Source organism: Scyliorhinus canicula, chromosome 5, assembly GCF_902713615.1.
Source record: "Scyliorhinus canicula chromosome 5, sScyCan1.1, whole genome shotgun sequence".
Lineage (NCBI taxonomy): Eukaryota > Metazoa > Chordata > Chondrichthyes > Carcharhiniformes > Scyliorhinidae > Scyliorhinus > Scyliorhinus canicula.
Window position 1 is genome coordinate 116,742,455 of NC_052150.1, and position 19,746 is coordinate 116,762,200.

The window sequence follows — 19,746 nt, forward strand, 5'->3', positions numbered from 1 at the left end:
GGACCCAAGAGTTTGTCAACTGCATTCCCGCCCATTTGCTCAATCCCACTTCTTTGGTGATTGTAATTTTCCTGAGTTCCTCTCTCTTCCATTTCCTGATTTGCTATTTCTGGGATGTTAGTCGTATCCTCTCTAGTGAAAACCAATGCAAAATACCTGTTACATTCATCTGCTATCTCTTTACTTTCCATTATTAATTCCTCAGACTCGCTATCTATCAGACCAACACTTACTTTATTATTTTATCTTTTTATTTAACGATCTACAGAAAATAACCAAAGATTATTGTAATATCTTTCTTACAAGTCTCCATTATTTCTTCCTGTATACTTTGTCCTATAGTGTGGCTAGTGTTAGGAGGGGGCAGATGAAATAGTGGAAAATTAGTCTGATAGTTCCCTAATTGTTTAACCAATGAATACAATTTCCTTAGTCATAATATAGGTCCAGTTCTTCAGAGGTTGAAGATTTTCTCACTTTACTTCTCACTTCAGCAAAGTCCATTTGTCATACATGCTACCAAACATTCTCAAAAATGTGCTGTAATAATACCAATATATTTTGTTGCATTAATTACAATACATTTATTATTTATGAAACAATGAGGCACATTAAAATACAAATTCTAATGATATGTACTGAAGCGTAAAACAGTTTCTGCTTTTGTACCACTCACTTCATATTAACTGTGATTTCTACTGCCCATACCTTTGAACATCAGATTCTGAATAACTATTTTATTACAGAGCGTACAAAATTATAGAACATCAATGATGAGACCATTTATTTCCCCAATTACAACTGACACAGTCGAATGTTATCAAAATCTGTTTATTACACGTTGAGGCAGTGCCACGTATTATTTCAATGTTCATTGCACTGTGAATATTTGTAAATATGGCAATAAAATAGAATAACTTCCATTGGGAGAAGGCATAACAACTATGTATTTTAACAATCAACTCATACCAATCAGGAATACAATATTATAGACACTTCTGCTAGCAAATTAAAATAAATGGCAGTCATTCATATAATTTTTAATTATTTTATTAACGTCTTTGGACAAATGTTTGTACTGTCTTCCACTCAGAAGGGAAATCTGTAGATGAAAAATATATTTAGTCAAACTTCAGTGAGTGATCAGATCATAAACAGTGGAAGTATATTCTATGGAAATTATCTAATATAGTAAATAGATCTATTTACTTTTGTCACCTTTCACTTACCAGCAGCTGAAGACCGTTTTCCCATGAGTCCAACAAAATTCTCTAACTTATGTCCTATAAAACAAAGTACAGAAAATATGATCAACTAATTATTGATCTTACCACAGGAAGCACAGTGGTTAGCACTGCTGCCTCACAGTGCCAAGGACCCCGGCCTCGGGCCACTGTCTGTGTGTAGTTTTCACATTCTCCTGTGTCTGCATGGATCTCATCCCCATAAATTTAAAAAAGATGTGTAGGGTAGGTGAACTGACCACACTAAAATTGCCCGTTAATTGAAAAAAAAGAATTTGGTACTCTAAATTTGTGGTAAAAAAGTTATTGATCTTACCATACATTTGCCAAAAAAGTTTCAATTTTTTTTTAGTGATCGTACATTTTATTTTCCTTGCCTAGATAGATAATAATTGAGTGTAAAAGTAAAACAATAATTTACTTGAACGAAAATTGAATGCCCAATCACACTGAAATAGAATTTGGTGTTATGATTTTATTTTGATTGCGTGAATTTGATTATATCATTAGTGGTAATAATCTTTCTGACATTAAACATTTGTTCTCCCTGGAATTTTAAATTATACAAAATATGCATTTTAATTTACTTAGAAATAGTTTATTTTTTGAGATTTTAAATGCTAACAGGAATATCGCACATGCTCTGATTATAGCAATGAATTTGAACTACGTGTCATTTACCTCTCAGCTTGATATGTCATCTTGTCCCATGCCTGCTCATGCACTCATGCATACAATATGGAAAATTTACATTCAAGCTTGTTTTAAATTTTAAACAATACATAACAGCTCAGAATAAATGTAAATTAGCAGAACATTAGCTTTTAATGTTGCCGTAATGTGATGAGAGTTATAGCGGTCTTTATAAAACACCCAAAAGAAGGGTATTAGAATTATCCATCGTTCAAAGCCCCTATTACAAGCTGGATTTGAAAAAAACCTTCCCTGTCAGATCCTTCCTAAATGCCTGGTGTCTCACCCCCTAGGCACATTGCCCTTGAAATGGCTGTGGTGGAAAGAGATCATCGTCTAACTGTTCCTAGTATATGCCTTTATAAAGAAGGTCTCAAGAGAGATAAAATGGCTTTTGTCAAAGTTTATCCTGAGCAGATCCATGATGCATTTTCCTCCATGGGTTGTTTTAATTCTGCACAATCTTCTTTGGAGAACAAGTACACAGCATCACAGTTTAAAATCTTAATGAAGCATATTGTTCAAATTGTTTATGCAATAAATATATGATCCATCCCAGTCGCTTATTCTCACTGGTGATTCATCGCCATACAGTTTTGGGGCAGTGCAATCCCATTGATGGGACAATGGCACAAAGCGCCTCATCACATACACAGGTGCAGAACGCATTACACCCAAATTGAAAACTAAGAGTTCAATGCTGAATCCAACCCAACAAATTACAATTAAATCAATATAATGTTTTTTACAGGTTTACATTTTATTTTATTTTTCAGTTACTAGCCATTATCTTTTCAAAACTTACTTTTGCGAGTCAGTGGCTTGTTTTCTGAAAAGGAAAGAAAAATAACTAAACTTATTTTTTGAACAAACTTTCCTGAAATAAGAAATATAGGCCTAGTTTGAATCACTCACTCTTTTGAACGGCTCTTACTACCGTTATATCTCCAAATGAAGATGACCAGATCTGTTTATTGCATCTTTGGTGAATGGTTTTAAACAATGTGTGAATAGTTTCAAGTGTACCGTACTCTTTATTCTCCTTCAATGTTGCTGTGTGTGCCATCAATTACATTCATTATCCTGAAATTAATCTCTGCTGCCTCTTAACTAAAAAAGTAATGTACAATGATCTCCATATATTATTGAGAACTTGGAGAGCAAATTTAAACCAATGTAATATAAACTTTATTTCACTATTTCACACTCCAGGTAAGAATCATTTCTCCATGGACCAGATTTATTACCTTAGATGATTTTCCTTCAGGTTGGCCTCACTACTTTTGTGGGAACAATCAAACAAATTTCAGTATGGTCAACCTAGCAATTAAAGACATTGGGTGGAATTCTCCGTCCAACGATGCCGGAATCGTGAAATACGATCGGGCAGAAAATTGCGCATTGCCGAAAATCATGGCCGGCATAGGGTGCCCGACAGAATGCCATTCTCCGGTGCCTCAAAAGTGGTGTCAATGCATTCTACTCCCCACGTCCAGCCACCAATACCCCTGCCAGCAGGGATGAATGCTGGGGCCAGAGGCCCCCGCGGTGCCAGGCACCAATGGGCCCAGGGGTGCAGTGCGGAGGCCAGAATGCCAGGGGGTAAATGCAGTAGCAAGGGCTGCAGCACAGGCTGGAGCCACCATGTAGCCCATTGGACCTGTTTTAGCACAGGGGTATGCACCATGCTAACATGTCTTGCCTTTCAACCTCTGCAGACAATGTATTTCAGAATCCAACCAGGATTCCCTGAGGGATGCATTGAGGCTGTACGAGCAAGAGCAGCTTGGGGAGAAACATGCAGCAGTGGAGCCTGCCCCAGAGGAACAGAAGCCACCCAACAGGCCAAGGAGGAGGTGGGAAGGAGACACCAGATTACCGACAATGCCTTTCCTTTGAGTTCCTGCCGGACTGAGCGTGTCGTCAAAGACTCTGGCTGAGCAGGGGAACCGTACGTTTTTTTTGCTGCATCATGGCGCACCTGGAAACACGAGGGTATGGGGGGGGTCAAGGGAGCAGTCGTCCTGAACTTTTTCACCACGGGGTCCTTCCAGGCACCAAGTGGGGACCTGTCAGGGATCTCTCAGACCTCGGTGCACAGATGCACCCGTGCCGTAATGGAGGCCCTGTATGCCAGGTTGGCACATTATATCAAATTCATTGTGGACCGAGCCCATAAGGATGCCTGGGCAGCGGGTTCGCCGCCATCACCACAATGTTCCACATCCAGGGTTGTGTCCCCCCCACTAGCACCAGCACATATGGGGCCGGTCTTCACGTGCTGAAAGGGGTTCCATTCGATGAACGTGCTGCTGGTGTGCGACCACACCATGCACGTCTGCACCCGATACCCAGGCAACGCTTTCATCCTGCCACACTTAACAGTTTCCGACACCGTCGAGGCACACTCCCAGGTGAGGGGTTGGCATCTGGGCGACAGAGATTATCCAGTGCAGTGACGGCCGATGATGCCGATCCAAAGGCCACAAACCAACACGGAGACCCGTTACAATGGTGCGCATGCTGTACTCCGGCGCCTGTTCGGGTACACTGAGGGAGAATTCAGAATGTTCAATTCACCTAACAAACATGTATTCCGGGACTTGTGGGAGGAAGCTGGAGCACCTGGATGAAACCCATGCAGACATGGGGACAACATGCAAACTCCGCACAGACAGTGACTCAAGCCGGGAATCAAACCCGGTTCTCTGGCGCTGTGAAGCAACAGTGCTAACCACTGTGCTATTGTGCCGCCCACCAGGAACTTAATAAAAACAGGAACTATAAGTGATATTTAACATATGCACCAAAAGCAAATAGAGATTCAGACGAGGAGATGTAATTAAGGAAGAGTGATAAAAGAACAGAAAAACAAAATTATTATTTCTGTCAATCTCCAACATTTTGTTTTGAGAGAATGAGAGTTTCCAATTATAAAAATAAATTTCAGGGCAAGAGAGGTTGTTCAAAATTAATTATTGCTCATTACACTGTGAATAAACTCAGTCATTCTTGAATGCAGTCACCTTAACTTTTTCAGTTGTTTTTATTATGGGACTAGTGGGCAAGTTCATACTTTTACAGTGATTTCAACACCAATTCTATCAGCAAGGCAGCAACACTGCACCATGTGGAGGAGCAGGCTATCTCTGATAATTTCTGAATTTCTGTGTTTAACTGTACAAACCCAAATGCCAGACATTGCTGTCAGATTTACCCTATAATAACAGCAAATGCTTATGCCCTTGCCATTATTATTGTTGCAGCAAAATAGGGTAACACGGTGGTGCAATGGGTTAGTCCTGCTGCCTCACGGCGCCAAGGTCCCAGGTTCGATCACGGCTCTGGGTCCGTGTGTAGTTTACACATTCTCCCCGTGTTTGCGTGGGTTTCGCCCCCGCAACCCAAAGATGTGCAGGGTAGGTGGATTGGCCACGCTAAATTGCCCCTTAATTGGAAAAAATGAATTGGGTGCTCTAAATCTATATTTTTAAAAATTGTTGCAGCAAAATTGATGCCATTGAATTTCAAACAATATGAATTCACAAGTGAAAGCTACATAGATATGTTATATAAATTCAAACATTTACCATCTTTTTAATGTTTGCCTTAAATGAAACTGTATATCCAAAAGCTTTAACCATCACTACAAATGCATTAAGTGCCTGATAAACAAACAATATTATTACTGGAGAGAATTCTGTATCTAATTGAGACAATGTATAAATAGTGGCCACCTAGGAAAATCCACAGCTTAACCTTGGTTTACACTGAGCTAATTAATCTTGGCTTTGGGCAAAAATGGGAGAATTATGAATTACTCAATATCCATTGGCTAGGAAAGAGAAAATCAGTTAGAATGTGTGGTTCAATTTATATTCAGTGTGATCTGCTAAAATGGAATGCATTACTGTTTACCCACACCATTCAGACTTACACAAGAAATGGTGGAATGGGAGAATCTGTATCCTGGTATAAATCAATGCTCGTCAAGGGGATGGGACAAAATAGAAACATAGCATATATTTGACTACAAATACCATATATGGGATGGCACAGTGGTTAGCACTGCCGTCTCACAGCGCCATGGACCCATGTTCAATTCCGACCCCGAGTGACTGTCTGTGTGGAGCTTGCACTTTCTCCCCGTGTCTGCGTGGGTTTCCTCCGGGTGCTCTGGTTTCCTCCCACAGTCCAAAGATGTGCAGTTCAGGTAGATTGGCCATGCTAAATTACCCCTTAGTGTCCAAAGGTTAGGTGGGGATACGAGGCTGGGGCAGGGATTGGGCCGAGGTAGGGTGCTCCTTGAAGGGTCGGTGTAGACTCAACGGGCCGTGTGGTCTCCTTGTGCACTGTAGGGATTCTATGATATGCATTTTTATCAAGTTGAGGGAATGCTGCATCATTCAAATATAAGAACATAGGTTAACAGTAGATATTTAAACAAACCCCAAAGTACTTATATGCTTCAATTTGTTGCTTTAGTACATTTTACCGAACATTGGACTCTCTACATTTTTTTAAATTCATTTTTATGTGATGTGAGTTAAGCTGGCTAGGCCAGCATCTGTTGCCCATCCCTAACTGCTCTTGAGAAGGTGGTGGTGAGCTGCCTCCTTGAACTGCTGCAGTCCATGTGGTGTAGGTACATCCACTGTGCTATTCGGGAGGAAGTTCCAGGATTTTGACAAAGCGACAGTGAAGGAACAACAATATATTTCCAAGTCAGGGTGGTGAGTGACTGGGAGGGGAACTTCCAAATGCTGGTGTTCCCATGTATCTGCTGCCCTTGTCTTTCTAGATGGTGGTGGTTGTGGTTTTGGAGGTGCTGTCTAAGGACCTAAGTGAGTTCCTGCAGTGAATCTTGTAGATGGTACATACTGCTGCTACTGTGTGTCAGTGGTGGTGGGAGTGAATATTTGTGGAAGGGATGCCAATCAAGCGGGTTGCTTTGTCCTGGACAGTATCAAGCTTCTTGAGTGTTGTTGCAGCTGCACTCATCCAGGCAAGAGGGGGGAACTCCATCAGAATCCTGACTTGTACCTTCTAGATGATGAATAGGTTTTGGGGAGATTAGTTACTCACTGCAGGATTCCTCGTCTCTGACCTGCTCTTGTAGCCACAGTATTTATATGGCTAATCTAGTTCAGTTTCTGGTCAATGGTAATCCCCAAGATGTTAATAGTGGGGGATTCGGTGATGGTAATGCCATTGAATATCAAGGGGCGGTAGTTTGATTCTCTTTTATTGGAGATGGTCATTGCCTGGCACTTGTGTGGCGTGAATGTCATTTGTCAGCCGAAGTCTGGATATTGTCCGGGTCTTGCTGCATTTTCACATGGATTGCTTCATTAAACAAGGAGTCGTGAATGGTGCTAAACATTATGCATTCATCAGCGAGCATCAGCATATCCCCACATCTGATCTTATGTTGAAGGAAGGTAATTGACAAAGCAGCTGAAGATGGTTGGGCCTAGGACACTACTCTGAGGAACTCCTGCAGTGATGTCCCAGGACGGAGATGACAGACCTCCAACAACCACAACCATCTTCCTTTGTGCCAGGAATGATTCAAGCAGTGGTGAGTTTTCCCCCCGATTCTTATTGACTCCAGTTTAGCTAGGGCTCTTTGATGCCGTACTCTATCAAATGCTGCCTTGATGTCCAGGGCAGTCACTCTCAGCTCACCTCTGGAGTTCAGCCCTTTTGTGCATGTTTGAATCAAGGCTGTAATGAGGTCAGGAGCTGAGTGATGTTGGTGAAACCCAAACTGAGCGTTGGTGAGCAGGTTATTGCTGAGTAAGTGCCACTTGATAGCACTGTTAATGATGCCATCCACTAGTTTACTGATGATCGAGAGTACACTGATGGGGTGGTAATTGGTCGAGTTGGATTAGTCTTGCTTTTTGTGTACAAGACATACCTGGCCAATTTTCCACATTACCGGGTAGATACCAGTGTTGTAGTTGCACTGGAACAGCTTGGCTAGGGGTGTGGTAAGCACTGGAACACAAGTCTTCAGTACTATTGCCAGAATATTGTCAGGGCCCATAGCCTTTGCAGTAGCCAGTGCCTTCAGTCATTTCTTGATATTACATGGAGTGAATCAAATTGACTGAAGACTGGCAAATGTGATGCTGGGGAGCTCTGGAGGAGGATCAACCTAGATTTCATGCATAGCTTTATTCACTCAACTGAAAATTGATAATGGCTTCAAACTGTGCTTTTTTGTTAGTAATCAAGTATTCCTGAACCACCACTGTTAAAATAGTAATTCCATTACATTTATGCTGAAATTGGGAGGGGGTAGTGAACTGCACATTGTGTTTAATGTATGAAGTAGCCTTTTTAGTGTAAAATATGGTATGAAATTTAATACAGTATAACAACCGAACAGGCACCCAAGTGAGGTGACGAGGGGATTTTCATGGTAACTTAATTGCAGTGTTAATGTAAGCCTACTTGTGACACTAATAAAGATTATTATTATTACTTTGTAAATCATTTTTTGAAATGCATCCATTGAGACGCCTGTGTGATTTTGTTGTGCTCAGTTGGAAAAGGTAGTCTTTGATGGACTAACTTGGCATCCAAGGTGGTTTTGGACATGAATTGGCTCAAAAGAGTTGAAGACTTGACACTAAAGTGATTTAAAGTAATTTGACATGATGCAATTTCCAGGAAGTGAGCTCACACACCTGGAGCTTGCACCATCTCCAAACTTTCAGTGTCAGGTTCAGGCTAAGAATAAAATGACCATTCAATTAATGATCTAAGATTTTCTGAATTTAAATGTGATTACTTGTAGTTTTTGTACAGATTGAATGGTCATGCCAGCTTTCTCCTCAGTTATCATTTAACCACACATTGAAAAGAGATCCTTTACCAATGGACAGATGGGCAGATACAGCCGATACCATGGGCTGGATTATCCAAAAATGGGGCAATGTCCCCACGCCAGCGTGAAAATGCTGGAGTTTTACTCTGGAGATTCCTTAAAAATATTAGCAGCTATTCACCTACCTGCAGGGGGCTGGCAGGGCCCCGGAGTGCTTCTCACCGCTTCAGCTGCAGATACGGGCCCCCGCACTTCCGGTTCCGAGTTTGCGCATGCGCACGTCGGCGGCCTCAAGCCGCCGCACCGAGTGCAATGGCGGACTCAGCCAGCGTACCTGGATGAGGAAAGAAGGTCCCAACGATCGGCCCCATGCTGCTACATATAGGACGCCCGATTGCCCCGGATGCCCATAAGGGCCCCCCAGTACGTGATCCACCTGCCCCTCCAGGGCGGCTGTGGACTGAGGCAGCAGCCACCACCTGAGGTTCCCGACCGACCAGGCGTGGTTAGAACCACGCCGTTGGGAACTCAGCCCGGAGAATCGGGTGGAGGGGCCTCTGTCAATGGCGCCCCAGCCACGCCACGTAATCTGCGTGTGAGCGATTCTCCGGGGACCAGAGAATCGTGGGAGCAGCAGCGGGCACAATTCCCGCGTGAACATCGATTCTCCGCCCCCGCGCCAAACGCGATTTCCCCGTGGGACTGCAGAGAATCCCGCCCCCTAATTCCATAATTTCTCTATAACGCCACTATTTCTCTGAGCCCAACTACAATAGCTTCAATTGCCCTCTTACTGAACACTACACGATTTCGCCGTGGGACTGCGGAGAATCCCGCCCCCTAATTCCACAATTTCTCTATAACGCCACTATTTCTCTGAGCCCAACTACAATAGCTTTAATTGCCCTCTTACTGAACACTACTGCTCACTTTTTCAACCAATCAAATCTTTAATTCTCTACTAAACTTCAAAAGATAATCAGGGCAAACCGATATGCAATTATAAAGGAAAAGTCATGCTTCAGCTAATATATTTTATATTTTTAAGGAATAATTAAGTGCATAAAGAGAATGTTAAAAATGGAGTAAGTGTGGATTTTAAGAAACAATTTCAAAAGATGCCATGTTATAGATTTATTGCAAACTTAAGGGGAATGTATCCATGTGGATATGGTGATGGTCAAAATTCAGAAAGAGTAGGGGGAAACAGGTTCTTTTTGTATTGGTGTGATGTGATCGGGTGAGTTGTCCAAGAATCAGTGTCAAAATTGTCTTTGTTTTCCAGATATATTAATGATCTGAACATAGGCACAAGAGGAATACAATTGAAGTTTTCTAACGATAGCAAATTATTTACAACTTACACTAACTTGTGAGATTCATACTGAGAGTGAAGAATTGAAAGGTCTGGGTCATCGGTATACCTACTGAGGTAAGTGAAGATAGAAAGGGCCTGAAAATAACTATAAGTTTAAATCATAGGCGTATTGAATACAAAATTGAAGAGGGGATGATAGGTTCATGCAAGTCATGCTTTACTCAGGTTCTAATTAAGTACTAGGTGGGGAATAATTAAATATTACTATGCTTTTCGTTTAGATTAAGTTATTTTGTGTTCTGCCTTTGTCCCTATGGAGCATACTATCAAGTCCTCATAAAGTGATCAACTAAAAGCTTGTCAAACCTCTGACTAGATTTAAATGTAGTTATTTTACGGAAATGATCCAAAATAACTAACTCTGTGTTCCTGACTTTTTTTATGACACATCATAATTAGCAAAAGCATTGTTTAACAATGTGACGAACGTTAGGAATGGGCAGTGAATGCTGACCATTGTCAGCCACGCTCACATCCCAGGAGAGAATGAATAAAAATTGCTGCGTGCTATAACTTTCAAAGCTATTGATCATATTCATAAAATATCATGTTTAACGATTGATTCATTAACCTTTGTTATGCTTAACTCAAAATACATTTTATTCCCAGGACAATACAAAACATGGATTGTTCCTCAACAATATTCAGGCAGAACACCACCGGGTGTCAACACTGCCCTGGAGTTGTCCCTTCAGTTAGTTAGATTTCTGCATTCATAGAATCCCTACAGTGCAGAAGGAGGCCATTCGGCCTGTCAAGTCTGCACCAGCCCCTGGAAAGAGAACCCTAATTAAGCCCACACCCAGTAACCCCACCTAACCATTTTGAACACCAAGGGACAATTTAGCATGGCCAATCCGCCTAACCTACACATCTTTGGACTGTGGGAGGAAACAGGGGCACTCGGAGGAAACCCACGCAGGCACGGGAAAAATGTGCAAACTCCACACAGTCACCCGAGGCTGGAATTAAACCCGGGTACCAGGAGCTGTGAGGCAGCAGTGCCACCTTCATGGGGAACCTCAATAGAAAGCATTGTCTTTTTACATTGTGGATTCCCTAGCTGTGCAATATTTGGCTATAGCAGCACCCTGGAACATCGTGAGCACATGTGGTTGAATAGTCTGATTGGCTTTTTATCCAAACTGTTTCCACATCTAGTGGAAATCACATGGATCAGTATTACTAATAGTGACCAGCCACGTTGGATGGCAGCTGAGATCATCTGTAAAATCCAGCTTAAAACATGTAGAATGCGGTTTAAAACGCAAAATGTAGCATTTGGGATTGGGGGAAATTATCACAATTATAACCGCTGATACTTAAGACGTTGACTGAGTTTGCAGAGAGGAAAACTCAAACATAAAATAAAATGCAGGTCAATAGTAAAAACAGAAATACTGGAAATCTCAGGTTTAGCCACGCCCAGTTTCCGCTTTAAGAACAAGAAATCTTTTTGTTTTGATGTGATCGCTCCGCTGTGTATTTCCAACATCTTCTGTTTTTAGAAATATGTTACAATTGTTTCCATTAGGTGTCAATTTATGCGATTTAATTTTGTTTTGTAAAGTATTTTCTGGGAAGCTTTGGAGCTTGAATGTAGCAATACAAATGGACAAGCTGGTGGAGTCACCAGGAGAAATAAGTTGGGAAGACCGTTAAAAACAACCGAATTTACTTATCAACACTGCAGAAAAATACACTTTACCGAATGATCGCCTCCCCATTAAGCCAAAGAACTGTCCGGGCCGCGGTTTCCTGGCCACGCGCTTCAGCAGATCCCGGACGGAATCAGGCTGCAGCTTCTGGTCCTGAAAACACAGGAAGGCAGGAAAGAAAATCAGGCACTATTTAAACCCTCTTCAGTAACAGTGTTCTATTAATGTTGCAGTCTGCCACTTTTAATCTCGGATGACCATGTATTTAAAAGACCATTTGCATTTCAATTGCATGACATTGTCTAAACAAACTGAAACAAGAATGGGAACCCAGTCTCGGTGCGAGTTGTTTATGGGTGTAAACTGGGTGTTGCAGTTCCCGTGTGATGGGTTGCTGACGAGTTTCCCGCCAACCTGTCTCCGGTTTTGACTCGGCCCTTCACTTCCTGATGTTTCTTCTTCGGGCAACAGGTTCAGTAAAAGTCAGCGTGCCACTGCAGAAGGAGGTCAGAACCATATACTGTAGTACGAACATACTAAAAGCAACCGGCCTTTATATCGTTAACACACGCGCAGTTACCGCGTGGAACTCCACTTACCGAAGCTCTTCCTAAATGCACCACCACATTTATTTGATGAGAAAAGGTCTAGAAAATGCTTGGGCTACGTGTTGCCACCATTGCTGCTCTGGCATAATTTATTCAAAAACTGCAATTTTACAAATGTAATTTCAAATTACTAAATAGCGATGCTCACAGACGTGTTGCTGGATCATGGTGCACAATTGGATATTCGGAATCCATATTTCCAGATCTACACGATATAGAATCAAGAAGGTAGTTTGAGATGTCATCTGCCATGTGCGCAACAGCGCACCAGTGTTGGGAACAAACTGGGGTTTACCAATGATTTCCATCAGTTTTACATGTGATTGAATTTGACAGCACACATTTAATTGCAGCCATACCTGACTATCCTCACCCAAACATCCAGCTAGAAATTCACAATTATACACAAATCTTAATAAATTCACACTCTGCTTACTGATCCAATCAGGAATAGATTCTCACTTAAATGACCTTGTGTTCCTAGAACTAGCATATTCATGTCTATTGGAATTGATTATAATGCCATAGCAACCCGTTTTTAAAGTCGCTGCATGTGTCTGTGTGAGCAATATTTTCATTTAGTATTGTAAAACTTTCGAATCTAGGTGCTCCGCGCTTCTTGGTGGAATCAAGTGAACATGTCCTGGAGTGACAGACCATTCCCCCAAGATGGGAGAGGATTCACCTATCCAACTATTCTGCATGCTGCTGTTCAACGAGAAATTGCTTCTTTCTCTCTGTGTGCCTGTTCCAGCATTCCCTCTGACTCCTCTTAGCGCTCACTTCCTACCGAGTGATATCTCAGGAAGCATCAGTCAACCTTGTCCACAAGTAAAAAGTTCCTGGCACCGATCTCAGTGGTGTAACTGGAAAAATCGTGTTGCACCGCGAGAGGAACAAACTGAGATTTGCCAGTTAGGAATTTCATCTGATTAGATTGACATATAAATGGATGTGACTGTGTATATTTAATTGTATTCGTAGCCGACTATCCACATTAGGATGCTCAGCTACAAAATCATTCATTAGTAATCTTATCAAATCCCCCATCCACTTCCACTTGCGTTATTGAGAGATCTCTACCGATTAATCACAGCAATGAACAAAGTGCCGCTATAAGATCTGGCTATCTATTGCATTTGAAATCAAAACGTCCTGTGCGACAGTGTCACATAGCATAACCCTTAAACGATCTAACATGGTGAGACACGGGGAAGCGACAGCTAGAGATACATGTCAACGCTGATAGCGTTTTGTTTCTGTGACTTGGAACATTACCTGGCTGTGGTCGCTAACGGCCCATAGAGACACCACTTCGTTTGGAGAAATCTCTTCGCAAAAGACCTCTGTCAACACCAAGAGGCTGACAGTCAGCGCGAGCAGCCGGAGAGTTCTCATCTTGGGAGCGGGGAAGGACGCTCACCAGGCTGTGCAGAGCTGGATCTGCGGAAGAGTGTGTGCAGCCGAGTGGAGTGCTGAAGTGGCTGCGCGCTCTCTCTGCCAGAGGAGTGTGCCCGCTCCCTGGCCCCGCTCCAAGTCGTACTTTTCCGTCCGATCCCGGAAACCCCCGAGCTCGCTCGCTCCTTTGTCGACCCGCTCAGATTGCCCGCCAACGTGTCTGACTGGACACTGACAAGGATGGGCCAGGGGAAGTTTGAATGTCTCAGACTCCAGATCTCAAAGCCAGAGCCTGAATGAAAGTCCCGCTGAATTCCTTACAATTTTATACCCCGCACCAGGGGGTCGATACAGCGCAGGAACTTCACTGAACCAAAAATAACCCTCCAGGAATTTGAAGGTGAACGAGTCTTCCCCAGTCTGACGAATTGAATTAAAGATCAATATTTAAGTGCAGAAATGTCAAGATGCATTTTTTCTGCGGTCTGATTGCTTAAATCATTTTACGGATGTGAGTAATAGTATTAAGTGCGTACCTAAACGGACGTCAGCATTTTGAGTTAATATTTCATTTCCATTCAACAGGTGCCCTCGGAGTCAATCATTTCATTAAGTTTTTAATAACTGCAATTAGATTATTGGAAAAAAGGAGCTCCTTTGAATACACATGAGACACATCAAAACCGGTTTAGATACAAATCACATTGTACAATACAAAGTACCTTAATCTTTTGGGAAATGCACTCAAGATCCGAATTTGATACGCTCAAACCGTCTGAGAATATCATTTACTTGAAAGTTAAGCGATGCAGAACATGAACTGCATTTAAACTCCAGTGTAATGTACATGTTATTTTTCGAGTTAAATGTTAAGATTAGTAAAGCATGTGCAAATCGTATTATTAACACTAAATAAACACAGACTAATGTTGTGTTGGTTTACATTTTACAAGTGAGCGTTTTCCTGCAACTGGGTTCAATTTATTAATTTGCTTTGCGAGTTTTTCTTTCTGCAGCTATTTCGTAGATGAACAAAATGAAAACATCGCCCAGGGTCTGAAATTCGGCATCTCATACTTTATCTCAATTAACCGTGCCTCTCTCTGATTACTCTGCTTTGTGCAGCAATAATTTGGACAGGAAATTTTAATGCGTTGAATTTATGAGGATGTTTGTATCAAAGATAATGTCAGAGGAATGCGCATACATCAAATTCGCCTCAGCCAATAAAGCTGAATGTTCGATTTCATTGTCGACATTAGAAAGGTAGGAAATGATGATAGCAACAACAACAAAGTCAGGTGGTGTGTGAGACTCAGGCCCTTTGGTTGGGGGGGGGGGGGGGAACGTTCTCTTCCGTCACATTCATCGTGAAATCTTCGCACCGCTCTTTTGAAATATACTCTAGATTAAATTACACGCAGCAAACCTCCCATAATTTTCACCATCATTATCACCATCATTTTCACCATCATTATCACCATCATTTTCCAGTGATGGTGATAAGAAAGATAAACAATATCTAAAGACCTCCCGCAAGGCTGTATTTGCAACTTAGTTGACTGATGGCAAGATGTAGCTGCAAATTGAAAACAAATAGGGAATTACTAAATGCAATAGCATTATATTTAAGACAACAAAAATATTTTCGTGTTTTTTTTTCGTTTTGTAAAATCAGTTTAAGCCTCTTTCCCCAGGTTTACCTTAAGTTATCGTTGTAGCTATGTATATATACCATATTTGAGATTCGTCACCGTTTTCTTCCACTACAATTACAAGTACTCCCAAGATGATTATTTTCAAAGGGAACTCGATCTTGGTTTAGTGAATTGGAATCGTTCTTCGCAACAGTAATTTGCATTTATTTAGCAACTTTGACATCTCAAAACGCTTCACTGGGACATCATCAAACAGAATTTAACACCCGAACCACGTAAGGAAGTGGGATAAGTTACTGAAAACTTGGTCAAAGAGCTAAACTTTAAGGAGCGTTTTAAAGGTGGGGAGGTGATCGAGCAGGTTTAGAGAGGAAATTCCAGATTTTAGGCTTTCGACACCTGAAGGCTTGCACGGCTAAAGGAGGTTACAGACACAGGAAATGGGTGAAACTGCAGAGGGATTTAAACATCAGGATGAGAACTTTAAAATCCAAGCGTTCACCAATTGGAATCCAATGTTAGTCAGCGAGCACAGGGCTGAACCGCACTTTGATGTACTTCAAGGGGTCGAAGTGGAAGCGGCTGCACGTTTGAGAATAACACTGATTTGGAGCGGGATGTAGTTATGGACCGCACGCAGACGGTGTTATATTGTGAACTCTAAAACATCAATGATATCACATTAAAATGTTCACAAAGTAAACAGTTAACCATATTTAACTTCATTCCAGACGTCCAGATTACCTCTGACATGGATCAGTTTAAGAGTGCATCTATAATATGGCGCCCAATCTGGGATTCTCCTTCCCCGGAAAGGGTGGTTACATTTCCCTGACAGCCTCAAGTTGTAAATGTTGAAAACACTCAAATCAAGTCAGTTCACAAAATGCCCAGCTAGTCCAGAGGACTCATGGGGGGATTTTTAAGCAAACACTGTACTGGAGTCATAAGGATTCATTCCAGTATGTCTAAGTTGTGTTAATAAGGTGGACAGGCTCTAAACTTATTTTTTTAAATTATTTTACGGGATGTGGGCAGCGCTGGTTATTGCCAGCATTGATTGCCCATCCCTAGTTGCCCTTCAGAAGGTGGTGGTGAGCTGTCTTCTTGAACCACTGCAGTGTCTGAGGTGTAGGTACTCCCACTGTGCTGTTAGGGAGAGAATTCCAGGATTTTGACCCAGGGACCAAGAAGGAACGGCGATATATTTTTTAATCAGTTCAGTGAGTGACTTGGAGGGGAACGTCCAAGTGGTGGGGTTCCCAGGTATCTGCTGTTCTTGTCCTAACTAGCAGCGATCATGGGTTTGGAAGGTGCTGCCTAAGGAACCTCAGTGAGTTCCTGCTGTGCACCTTGTAGATGGTATGCACAGCTCCCACTTTTCCTCGGTGGTGGAGGGATTGAATGTTTGTGGAAGGGGGAGTAATCAAGCGGGCTGCTTTGTTCTGGATGGTGTGGAGCTTCTTGAGTGTTGCTGGAGCTGCACTCACCCGGGCAAATAGAGAATATTCCATTACACTCCTGACTTGTGCTTTGTAGATGGTGGACGGGCTTTAGGGTATCAGGAGGTGAGTTACTCGCTGTAGAATTCCTAGCCTTTGATGTGCTCTGGTAGTCACAGTATTAATATGGCTAGTCCAGTTCAGTTTATGATCAATGCTAACCCTCAGGATGTTGATTGTGGGGATTCAGAGATGGTAATGTTATTGAATGTCATGGGGTAATGGTTAGATCCTCTCTTGTAAGAGATGGTTTCTACTTGGCACTTGTGTGGCATGAATATTACTTGCCACTTGTCAGCTGAAGCCTGGATATTGTCCAGGTATTGCTGCATTTGGACATGGACTGCTTCAGTATCTGAGGGATTTAACTCCAACTCAATCTATAAATTTGCAGATTATACGACTTTGGTGGGCTGTATCTCAAACAACGACAAATCAGACTACAGGAGGGAGATAAATCACTAGGTTGCATGGTGTACTGAAAACAACCTCTCTCTAAATGTTAAAAAGACCAAGGACCTGATCATCGACTTCAGGAAACGTAGCACAGCACACAGTCCCATCTGCATCAATTGCTCCGAAGTGGAGATGGTTGATAGTTTGAGGTTCCTGGGGGTCACAATCACCAACATGTGTCTTGGTCCACTCACATTAATGCAACAGTCAAGAAACCCATGTCTCTACTTCCTACGGAAGCTAAAGAAATTCAGCATGTCTGCATTGACTCTCACAAACCTCTACAGATATGCGATAGAGAGCATCCTATCTGGCTGCGTCACAGCCTGGCATGGCAACTGCTTGGTCCAAGATCACAAGAATCTGCAAAGTGGGGTGAACTCAGCCCAACGTATCTCACAAGCTTGCCACCCCCTCATTGATTCTGTATACATCTCCCGCTGCCTCAGGAAGACAGATAGCATTATCAGAGACACCTCCCACCCAGGCAATGCCTTCTTCCAGACCCTTCCATCAGGCAGAAGGTACAGAAGTCTGAAGACCCGCACATCCAGACACAGGAACAGCTTCTTCCCCACAGCTACAAGACTCCTCAACGACTCCCCCTCGGACTGATCTGTTCCCTGTAAGAACACTATTCACTATGCTGCTCTTGATCATGTATTTGCTTTGTTTGGCCCCTTGTTCTGCACTGTAACCAATCACTGTCGTTGTACCATTTGTCAATGTTCTCTGTTGATTATTCTTTTTGTCTACTATGTACGTACTGTGTACGTTCCCTTGGCAGCAGAAAAATACTTTTCACTGTACTTCGGTACATGTGACAGTAAATCAAATCAAATCAAAATCAAATCAAGGAGTTGGGAATGGTGCTGAACATTGCACAGTAATCTGCAAACATCCCCACATCTGACCTTATGTTGGAAGAAAGTTAATTGATGAAGCAGCTGAAGATGGTTGGCCCTAGGACACTACTCTGAGGAACTCCTGCAGTGATGTCCCGGGACTGAGATGACTGATCGCCAACAACCATAACTATCTACCTTTGTGCCAGGTATGACTCCAACCAGTGTAGAGTTTTCCCCGTGAATCCAATTGACTCCAGTTTTGCTCGGGCTCCTTGATGCCATATCCAGTCAAATGCTGCCTTGATGTCAAGGGCAGTCACTCTCAGCTCACCTCTGGGGTTCAGCTCTTTTGCACATGTTTGAACCAAGGCTATAATGAGGTCAGGAGCTGAGTGATTCTGGTGGAACTGAGCGTCAGTGAGCAGGTTATTGCTTAGTAGACGCTGCTTGATAACACTTAATGAAGCCATCCACCAGTTTACTGATGAACGAGAGTACACTGATGGGATGGTCAAATGCTGCCTTGGTGTGAAGGGCAGTCACTCTCACCTCTGGTATCATCTCTTTTGTCCATGTTTGAACCAAGGCTGTAATGAAGTCAGGAGCTGAGTGACCTTGGTGGAAAGTAAACTGAGCATCCATTATTTTACAAATCCTTGTGAATGTGACTTCTTGCAAGAACTATGGGATTACGGAATTATCCTGTAGCCAAATAGAATGACAACTCATTCAAAACAGAGAAGACAGCCCCTCCTGGGAAATTACTCTTCTGCAGAATATAGAGGAGCAAACTCGGAGTTAACCTCAAATCTTAGTGATGCAAGTGTGATGGTATAATTTTGGAGTTTGGAGCCCATAAAGCTGCAGGCAGGTGTCAGTTTTCACATGTACGCTGACCAAACTGAGCTCCAAGTGACCCACTGTCTCTACATTACCAGACTGACATCCATCACTGGAAGAGAAGAAATGTCCTCTATTTAAATATTGGGGAGACCAGAGAAATTCTCTTCAGACTAGCTACAAATTCTGTTCATGAGATACCAACTCCTTCCCTCTCTGTAACAATGATCTGAACTTTATATTATATTTCCTTCACAGAATGTGGGCACCCCTGGCCAGGGTAACATTTATTGCCCATCCCTAATTGGCCTTGGGAAGGTAGAGATGAGCTGCCTTCTTGAATTGCTGCAGTCCATGTTGTGTTAGGGACACCCACAGTGCTGATAGCGATGGTTCCATAATATTGAACTCCGATAGTGAAGTGGTCCAGGTCAGCATGATGTGTCGCTTGGAGAGGAATTTGCAGGAGTGTGTTGAATTCATCTGCTGACCTCAGCCTCCTAGGTGATAGAGGTTCTGAATTTGGAAGGTACTGTTGGAAGGGCCTTGGTCAGTGCTGCAGTGCATCTTGTAGATGCTACACAGCTTCCACTGTGCATCTATGGTGGAGAGGTTGGATATTGAA

The 19,746-nt window shown here is 42.5% G+C and overlaps 1 protein-coding gene across 1 annotated transcript; it reads right to left on the bottom strand.

The window, feature by feature from the left end:
• Positions 1-559: 559 nt before the first annotated feature.
• LOC119966200 (protachykinin-like) lies at positions 560-14,206 on the bottom strand. The gene is made up of 5 exons (XM_038797528.1): positions 13,698-14,206; positions 11,862-11,964; positions 2,743-2,766; positions 1,230-1,283; positions 560-1,102 (listed from the first exon to the last, which is right to left on the bottom strand). The coding sequence occupies exons 1-5, from the start codon at positions 13,815-13,817 to the stop codon at positions 1,053-1,055; spliced, it is 351 nt and encodes a 116-aa protein (XP_038653456.1). The 5' UTR covers positions 13,818-14,206; the 3' UTR covers positions 560-1,052.
• Between the last annotated feature and the right edge of the window lie 5,540 nt (positions 14,207-19,746).

Excerpts from the sequence above, each read along its gene's own strand:
- LOC119966200 (XM_038797528.1), bottom strand. The coding sequence starts at position 13,817 with ATGAGAACTCTCCGGCTGCTCGCGCTGACTGTCAGCCTCTTGGTGTTG. Across the intron at positions 11,965-13,697 it reads CCGTTAGCGACCACAGCCAG|GACCAGAAGCTGCAGCCTGA; the intron begins GTAATGTTCCAA and ends CTGTGTTTTCAG. Across the intron at positions 1,103-1,229 it reads AAAACGGTCTTCAGCTGCTG|ATTTCCCTTCTGAGTGGAAG; the intron begins GTAAGTGAAAGG and ends TTTCATCTACAG.